General features: G+C 39.3%; 1 protein-coding gene across 1 annotated transcript; it reads left to right on the forward strand.

Moving 5' to 3' along the window:
- Positions 1–261: 261 nt before the first annotated feature.
- LOC101041033 (olfactory receptor 5P4) lies at positions 262–1,200 on the forward strand. Its single transcript, XM_003919804.3, has one exon. It carries the CDS (start codon positions 262–264, stop codon positions 1,198–1,200), a length of 939 nt encoding a protein of 312 aa, XP_003919853.3.
- The last annotated feature ends 8,807 nt before the right edge of the window (positions 1,201–10,007 follow it).

Genomic DNA, 10,007 nt, shown 5'->3' on the forward strand with positions numbered 1-10,007 from the left:
TCCTGTGCACATGGTGATTAGACTTACTCTAAATATACAAATAGGGGTAAAATATCTGGATCCCAAGATAATTGAGTTTTCAGTTTTATTTAACGAAATCTGAAAGGAAAATTTGCACAAAATATTCTATAAGGCAAAGTTACTATATTAAAAATTGAATGATGATAAGATCATATTTAGGCATATACATTAACTGTGGGGTCATTTCGACCAATTTAATTTCCTCTGGTCTTGTTTTAATAGGCACCATTAAATGGATAGATGGAGACTGAAAACAATTCAACAGTGACAGAGTTCATTCTTTTGGGATTAACAGACAACCCTATGCTATGTGCTGTTTTCTTCATGGTTTTTCTAGCAGTTTATATAGTTACCATAGTGGGAAATATTAGCATAATCTTCTTAATCCGAAGCAGCCCACAGCTTCACACCCCAATGTACCTTTTTCTCAGTCATTTGGCCCTTGTGGACATTGGGTATTCCACATCCGTTACACCAATCATGCTCATCAGTTTCTTAAGAGAGAAAACGACTATTCCCGTCACCGGCTGTATAGCACAGCTTGGCTCTGATGTGATGTTTGGAACCACAGAGTGCTTCCTGCTGGCCACTATGGCCTATGATCGCTATGTGGCTATCTGCTCTCCCCTACTTTACTCCATCCAAATGTCCCCAACCGTCTGCTTCCTCCTACTGGGAGCCTCCTACCTGGGTGGATGCATGAACACTTCGTCTTTTACAGGCTGTTTGATGAACCTGCCCTTCTGTGGTCCAAATAAAATCAACCACTTTTTCTGTGACCTCTTCCCACTCTTGAAGCTTTCTTGTGGTCATGTTTACATTGCTGAAATATCCCCCGCTATCACCTCTGCATCTGTCCTTATCAGCACGCTATTTACCATAATCGTGTCCTACATCTACATCCTCCACTCCATCCTGAAGATGCGCTCTACTGAGGGAAGGAACAAGGCTTTCTCCACCTGCACTTCCCACCTCACTGCAGTCACGTTGTTCTATGGGACCGTTTTGTTTGTTTATGTAATGCCCAAGTCAAGCTATTCAGCGGATCAGGTCAAGGTGGCATCTGTGATCTACACGGTGGTGATTCCTATGCTGAACCCCCTCATCTACAGTCTCAGAAATAAGGAGGTGAAAGAGGCCATGAGAAAACTGTTGGCAAAAACACATTGGTTTTCCTGAATTAAATTAGGTATAATCCAGAAATAACAAAACCGATGATTTGGGAGACATTTGTGCTTAATAATCTACTTATCATTAACTGTATCACTTATATAGTGAAGAACTTACATAAATGTAGAAAGCCAATGCTTCCTTCCATTTACAGAGTTAAATGTCTAATTTATGTGGACATTGCTGGAGTGAAATTTTTTTTTTTTTTTTTTTTTTTGAGACTGAGTCTTGTTCTGTTGCCCAGGCTGGAGTGCAGTGGCATGATCTCATTCCGGTTCACTATAACCTCCTCCTCCTGGGTTCAAGCAATTCTCCGGCCTCAGCCTCTGGAGTAGCTGGGATTACAGGTGTGCACCACCACACCCAGCTAGTTTTTGTATTTTTAGTAGAGATGTGGTTTCACCATGTTGGTCTTGAACTCCTGAGCTCAAGCAATCTGCCTGCCTTGGCCTCCCAAAGTGCCAGGATTATAGGTATGAGCCACTGCGCCCAGCCTGAAATCAAATTAAACATGGATTTTTCAAGGTTAGAATACCTCAGAAAACAGTTTCTAATAAAATGTCCCCCATTTGCCAATTACAGAGTTCTAACTGAATAAAGACACAAAGAGACATATTTCAATCAGAGATCAACTTTTTCTAAATCCCATCTTATAAAACAACATCTGGGAAAGGAATTTCCAATAGATGTGTAATCAATGGTAATGTTGACAAGTCAGGCAGTTGAAGTTACTACTCTGCTATGCTCCATAAATGCTTAAACTTCTGAAAATGGCAATGTGAGTGTCTCAGAAAAGCTTCTATTTCTTTTTCTTTTATTTAAGCCAGAGCAAAAATTGTGATTCTTGTATTTGGCCATTGAGAGATACAACCCGCATAACATAGAAGAAACTCTGAACAAATCCTAGCTAACTCTTTTTATACATGAAGCCTTAGCAGATGAGCACTAGAGTTGGACTTTGAAAGCAGACATTTCTTTAGATAGTGAGACTTTCTTTGACCAATAGCTTATAGATATGAGACATGAAATTATGATCCAGGCAAAAAATATATCTGCCACACATTTTTATAGTGTCTCTCAAAAAGGTGTCCATCATCACTGTTTCTTCCACTGCCCTTTTTTGTGACCCAGTTCAGTTATGGCAATTGTTTCTAAATTGATTCCCTGCCTCCAATGCTTCTTCCGCAATTTCTGATTAACACCTTAGTTGATATATTTGCATTGTTAGCATAGTAATAATGTCATACAGATCCCAAGACAGTAGGGAGAAACCATTTTACAATCTGACCTCCCATTCCTGGGTTCTTCACTGACCAGATCAAGGAAATCTTCTCTTCTTCTGTCTGGAAGCTATAATGTGCAATTTTTCTGATCCTGTTTCCCTGTTTTTACCTCTTTACTTGTGTCACCTATGGGCCTATAATCCCCCCAATGCAATAATTACAGGGCTAAAGTTTACACAGATATGGCCTTTTGCAAAGAGAGGTGACTCAGGTGTGATTTCAGTCTAAGAAAGAACCATCTTAGCAATCATGGTGAGAACACTGAACTCTGGTGGCTGAAGGTTTTCATGGACTGTTTTTGGCAGCCCTTCTTTTCATCTCACCCTCTGCACTTCACTCTTCACCAGGGTACATTCTCAGATCTCTGTTCTTATCCCCATTCCCCATGATCCCCAAGTGTAACCTCATTCTCTTCCATGGGGTCGGTTTCTCCTGCATGGTTAACAGTATCCCTATCTCCAAATGCAACCTTCCTTGGAGGACAGATAGATTTCATTGGCTTTTTTTCCTAGGACCCTCACACTCAGCCTGATGTGACCAGATTTATCGTATTTCTCTCAAAACTGTTTCTTCTACTCTGTTTCTTTTCTCGATATGGTCACCTCATAAATGTCACCTCTTTGTGAGGACTAGTACTCCAAAAGACTTGGTGTGGCCCTCACTGTGTACCTATCTAAATGGTCAGCTTCCTGCCCTCCTTTTCCTTCTCTCAAAAGAAAGATATATCACATATTAATCTACCTTAATCTAAGTCTCTTTTGTCTAGAGGCTTAAGTGTTTCCCAATTGATTATGATAAGTTCATGCAGAAATTTGTCCTTTGTTCTTTAACTCTAAGGGGTTCAATTAATTCAGTCACCCAGATGTAGAGGGTATGGCTGCATCTGGCACTGTTACAGTCCTTTTGGGATTTAAATATAAATCCTCTCCCAAAAGGACTGTAACAGTGCCAGATGCACTTCAGTTAAATCCATCAACTGAAGAATGAAAAAAAGAGAAGGTGTCGGTAAGAGCAAAATATTGCCTGTAGAAATAAAAGAGTTGATATTAGAGTATGTGGTTTATGTTCATGGACACATATGTTTTTGTGTTCTGAATCCCAGAATTTGACACCCTTTCTTTCTGTCACTGAAAATATTGTCTCTGGGCAGACACTCAGGTCTTCACAATGAGAGTCAGCCTTTACCCAAGAGCTTACAGTATGTCCAAGAGCAGTCAAGAACATTGAGTGAAGGCTTGCTCCCAACAGAAAGAAGGAAGAAGGGCTGAGATGCTGTTTGCAAGTGAACTGTGTTCCTCTCAAATTCATATATTGAGTTTTAATCACCTGTACGTCAGAATATGACTTTGTTTTGGAATAGGTTTGGTGTAGATACAATTTGTTAAGATGAAGCCATACTGGAGTAGGGTAGGCCCCTAAACCAACATGACTGATGTGCTTGTTGAAAGGGAAATTTTGGATGTAGGCTACACATTGGAAGGACTCCATGTGAAGATAAAGACAGAAATCTGGTTGATGCTTTACAAGCCAAGGAACACCAAAGACCAACAGAAAAACACGAGAGGCGAGGGGAAAGGCCTAGTACAGATTCTCCCTCACAGCGCTTACCAAGGAGAGTCAACCCTGTTGAAACCTTGATCTTGGACTTCCAGCCTCCAGAACTATGAGAATAAATTGACGCATTGTTGTGGTAGCTCTAGAAAATGAATTCAATTGCATATCTAGTTTTCCCCTAAAAAGTCACCATCAGCTAATTTACTCCTTCCAGGAGAGGAGGGAGTGAAGACTTGGAAAGATGCCAGATGTGTTACACTAGAGGATGCCCCTCTGTGATGGCTAATATTGAGTGTCAACTTTATTGGATTGAAGCATGCAAAGTATTGTTCTGGGTGTGTCTGTGTGGGTGTTGCCAAAAGACATTAACATTTGAGTCAGTGGATTGGGAGAGGCAGACCCACTCTCAATCTGCTGGGTGCCATCTAATTAGTTGTCAGCACAGCTAGACTAAAGCAGGCAGGAGAACATGGAAGAGCAGATTTGCTCAGTCTTCTGGTCTTCCATCTTTCTCCCGTGCTGGATGCTTCCTGCCCTCAAACAACAGACTTCAAGTTTTTCAGCTTTTGGACTCTTTGACTTACACCAGTGGTTTGTCAGGGGCTCTTGGGCCTTTGGCCCCAGATGGTAAGCTGTACTGTCGGCTTCCCTACTTTTGAGGGTTTGGGATACAGACAGATCCACCACTGGCTTCATTTCCCCTCAACTTGCAGACTGCCTATTGTAGGATTTTACCTTGTGATCATGTGAATCAATTCTTCTTAATAAACTTGCTTTAGCATATACATATATTCTATTAGTTCCCTCCTTCTAGAGAACCCTAATACACCCTCTGGAAGAGGGGAAAAGAATATCAGGAATGATCAAAAGTATTTTGCCCAAAGTGAGTCAGTAAATAAGGATCAATAATGATAGTAACCCTGTTAGAAAAAATCAAATTTCTTTCAAAAGATTTTTAAGGTCCCATTTACTACAGATTATAGATTGCTACTTAAAAGGCAGGAATTTCAACTGGGAGAAATTTAAAATGATCTTGACCTGTTGTGTTGTTAAAAGGTTCATAAATTTCGGGAAAATGTTCCTCATCTGAAATGGATGGAACTTATGAGGTCACAGACTTTCTGTGAAACACCTGTAGCATTGTATCAGAGGAGACTGAAGCAAGGGTGTAGAGGTAACTTCTTAGGGGTGATGAAATCATTGTATTATGGTTGGTGGGCACGTTATACAGGTGTTTGTATCTGTCAAAAGTAATCAACCTGTATATTTAAGTCATGTGTATATCAATTACAATTCAATAAAGTTTTAAAAATGATTCTATAAGACAGCTATTTGCTTTCCACTTATATCTGTGGCTATAGGTAGTGTTAACAGTAGCATCACCTACCTTCCCATGTAAACAAATAGTATTTCTTACTTGTTTCTCAAAACTGTTACAGTTTTATCATCATGTCTTTTGAAAAGTCAAGTATCTTTTTCTTTTCTTCTCCCTTTTTTAAGGGGGAGTATGTCTTTTATCTCGCCCTGGAAGCTTTTAACAAGTTTCTTTTGTTTTTGACTTTGTGTAGTCTTTTTATGATTTGCATAAGTGTGGCTGCTTTTGCACCTATTATGTTTGGAATTTGCAGTTTCTTTAATTTGTAGCTCATGGTTTTTCATCTGTTTGGAGGTTTATTAGTGACTATTTCTTCTACCCCATTGTCCTCATCCTGTTTTCTTGGACATCAATTGCATATATGATGGATGTTTTCACAATTTCCTATATATCTCTTGCACTCTTTTAATATGTTTTCTACTGACCTATCTTTCAGTTACTGATCTTTATTTCTGCCATTTCAATCTAAAATTAACCCTATCAAGTGAATTCTTTATTTTTCATTTCTAATATTTCAACTTGATTCTTTTGATATATTTTCTCCCTTCTCTCTTTGTTCTATATGTAGCTTTCTGTTGTGATTCTTCATATTATTCCTCTATTTTTCTTAAAAATTTTTTGCAGTGTCTAAATTTTGTTTATTTGGCCCCATTTTTGGGATAGATTTTTTGCTTGAATGATAGACAACAAAGATAAAAATTTTAGAAGCTCTAGTGAGAGTATCTTCTTCCAAAATGTATTTAATTTTCTTCCAGCAGGAAAAAAACAGCTTTGGATTATCTCTTTGAGAAAATTGAAATGTCATGCCCACAGAGGTCATTCACATAGGGAAATAACTTACGTCACTGTGTGCATTTTAACCCCTAGACTTGTATCCTAAGAGAATGGAGGTATTATTTCCAATGTGGGCTGGGCATTGCACTTTCTTGGGGATGATATACTACTAGCTTGGTCTTATTTCCAGGGAAGGTATAGCTCTTTAGGAGTCTCAAATAAAAGCTTGAAATATTCTCAGTCCCCTCCATCTTAAATGGTATTTTTATTAACTCTATCATATCAGTATTTCAAAAAGTTGAAATCTGCTCAGATCTTCAGCCTCCCACAGACTGATTTCTGTTTAGCATTTTGATACTCTGCCAGCTCATGTGCAGCTTAGAAGTAGTCAAATTTCTTTGTTCAACACCCGCCTGTGAGTGAGAACATGCGGTGTTTGATTTTCTGCTCTTGTGTCAGTTTGCTGAGAATGATGGTTTCCAGGTTCATCCATGTCCCTACAAAGGACACGAACTCATCGTTTTCGATGGCTGCGTAATATTCCATGGTGTATATGTACCACATTTTCCCTATCCAGTCTATCATCGATGGGCATTTGGGTTGGTTCCAGGTCTTTGCTATTGTAAACAGTGCTGCAATGAACATTCATATGCATGTGTCCTTATAGTAGAATGATTTATAATCCTTTGGATATACACCCAGTAATGGGATTGCTGGGTCAAATGGGATTTCTATTTTTAGGTCCTTGAGGAATCGCCACACTGTCTTCCATAATGGTTGAATTGATTTGCACTCCCACCAACAGTGTAAAAGTGTTCCTATTTCTCCACACCCTCTCCAGCATCTGTTGTCTCCAGATTTTTTAATGATCGCCATTCTAACTGGTGTGAGATGGTATCTCAATGTGGTTTTGATTTGCATTTCTCTAATGACCAGTGATGATGAGCATTTTTTCATATGTTTGTTGGCTTCCTGTATGTCTTCTTTTGTAAAGTGTCTGTCCATATCCTTTGCCCATTTTTGAATGGGTTTGTTTGTTTTTTTCTTGTAGATCTGTTTTAGTTTTTTGTAAATTCTGGATATCAGCCCCTTGTCAGATGGGTAGACTGCAAAAATTTTTTCCCATTCTGTTGGTTGCCGACTCACTCTACTGACTGTTTCTTTTGCCGTGCAGAAGCTGTGGAGTTTGATTAGGTCCCGTTTGTCTATTTTGGCTTTTGTTGCCATTGCTTTTGGTGTTTTGGTCATGAAGTCCTTGCCTATGCCTATGTCCTGAATGGTTTTGCCTAGATTTTCTTCTAGGGTTTTTATGGTGTTAGGTCTGATATTTAAGTCTTTAATCCATCTGGAGTTAATTTTGGTGTAAGGTGTCAGGAAGGGGTCCTGTTTCTGCTTTCTGCACATGGCTAGCCAGTTTTCCCAACACCATTTATTAAACAGGGAATCCTTTCCCCATTGCTTGTTTTTGTCAGGTTTGTCAATTGGATGGTTGTAGAACACATGGACACAGGGAGGGGAGCACTACACACAGGGGTCCGTTGGGGGGAAATGGGGGAGGGGTGGGGGGTGAGGAGGTGGGAAGAGATAGCATGGGGAGAAATGACAGATACAGATGAGGGGAAGGAAGGTAGCAAACCACACTGCCATGTGTGTACCTATGCAACAATCTTGCATGTTCTTCACATGTACCCCAAAACCTAAAATGCAATTAAAAAAAAAAGAAAGAAAAGAAAAAAAAAGAAGTAGTCAAATTTCTTAATGGAAAATTGCACATCACATTTCAGACTCACTTCTCTACAGTTTCTTCCTCTGCAGAATCTTGGTCTGTCAAGTCTTAGCTGCTTTGACATCTTTACCCCCAACCTCTGTGTGCCCACCCTGCCACACTTCAAAAGCCCCAGCCTCTGGCTTTCTGCTCAGCCCTAATTCTTCATGACATCATTTGTGAGGATCAAGGAAAGTTTCACTTGCAGAAATGACATTTAAACTGAGACATAAAGAAGATCAGAATTAACAGGCCTTCGGGAGTTCGAAGTACACTTGTAGAAACTTTGGTGGGTGGAGAAAATAGTGATGTGGGAGGCTGACCTAATTATCTTCAGCTCAAAGCACATTGTCTGGTACAGAGCGGGCACTCAACAAATATTTTCTTGTTAAATATTAACTCTAATTCAGTAAATACTCATGTAATATCTTTCATATTCCTAGCACTAGGCAATGAACTAAGGAAATGAAGTTGTGTCATGTACTTTTCTTTTAAGAAGTTCACAATAATCAAATAAATGTTCCAACCAGAAAGGCCAGTTGACCCAGCAATCTCATTACTGAGTATATACCCAAAGGATTACAAATCCATCTACTGTAAAGACATATGCACATGTATATTTACTGCAGCACTATTTACAATAGCAAAGACTTGGAACCAACCCAAATGCCCATCAGTAATAGACTGGATAAAGAAAATGTAGCACATATACACCATGGAATACTATGCAGCCATGAAAAGAATGAGTTCATGTCCTTCACAGAGATGTGGATGATGCTGGTAACCATCACTCTCAACAAACTAGTACAGAAACAGAAAACCAAATACTGCATGTTCTTATTCACAATTGGGAGTTGAACAATGGGAACACATGAACACAGAGAGGGGAACATTACACACCAGGGCCTGTTGGAGGATGGGGGGCAAGGGGAGGGAGAGCATTAGGATGAATACCTAATGCATACAGGACTTAAAACCTAGATGATGGATTTAGGTGCAGCACACCACCACAGCACATATATACTTATATAATAAACCCATAGGTATATGTATTAATGTATCCCAGAACTTAAAGTAAAATTTTTAAAAATATACAATAGTTTCTGTTCAAATGCTATGAACAAAGTGTTACATGTTATGTTTCTTAATAGTAGCTTCCTTGACATTTGGGCAAGAAAATGCTTTATTGTGTGTGTATGACTATGTATTATAAACATTTAGCATTCCTGGCTCCTACCCATTCTAAGCTGATTATCTTCTTCAGTCCTAGTTAAAAAAAAAAAATCTACCATTTCCAAACAAACCCCTAGGTGGGTTCAATTTCAAATTTGGAATGACCCTTGGGGGAAATATAAAGGAGAGGACAATTCATTCTACCTGATGAAATCTGGGGAAGTCTTATAGGCCTTTTGGATAATTAATATACATCTATTTAGATGTTTAATTGGTCAGATCTTGACTTACTCATAAGCTCAAAAATTGTGTTCCTCTCAGGACAGATGATGGAGCAAATCAGCAGGTATGGGCAGTAGATACCAGGCCTGGTCGACTGCACCATATGCAACGTGCACATCAGGAAAGACAACCAAGCATTCTGACCCTTTAAGCGCCACATGCTGTCATCCAGGTAACTCTCAATAGCAGAGATTTTTACTAAGAGGTACTTCTTTGTTTAGAGTAAATGAAAATAGCAGGCTTCTGACCCTAATTGTATAGCAGATTCTCTTTGTTTTATGATCCTCCAGTGGGACAGGCTTCTCCCTTGACAAGAGTCTGGAATTGTTTTTATATTCTGGGTTTAGTTTCTGGTTTTCTTCTGTATTAATTTCCTCCATTGTCTCTAAAAATGTCAACCTTTATGCTAAGCTGATAGTAAGAGAAGATTCATTCTTACCTTCTTTTAAAGCAGTAAGACCATCATATGTGGCATGTACCCACAAAACAGTATGCTTCCCATGTGGCCATGTCTTGGTGATCACTAGCCTTGTCCCATTCCTGGTCTGCTACAATCTCTAGACACTTGGGCCTTGTCTAGAGGCATACTCACTTGTCAGAATCTTCTGGA

Source organism: Saimiri boliviensis, chromosome 6, assembly GCF_048565385.1.
Source record: "Saimiri boliviensis isolate mSaiBol1 chromosome 6, mSaiBol1.pri, whole genome shotgun sequence".
Taxonomy (NCBI): domain Eukaryota; kingdom Metazoa; phylum Chordata; class Mammalia; order Primates; family Cebidae; genus Saimiri; species Saimiri boliviensis.

Coding starts and splice junctions, on each gene's coding strand:
- LOC101041033 (XM_003919804.3), top strand. CDS start 262: ATGGAGACTGAAAACAATTCAACAGTGACAGAGTTCATTCTTTTGGGA.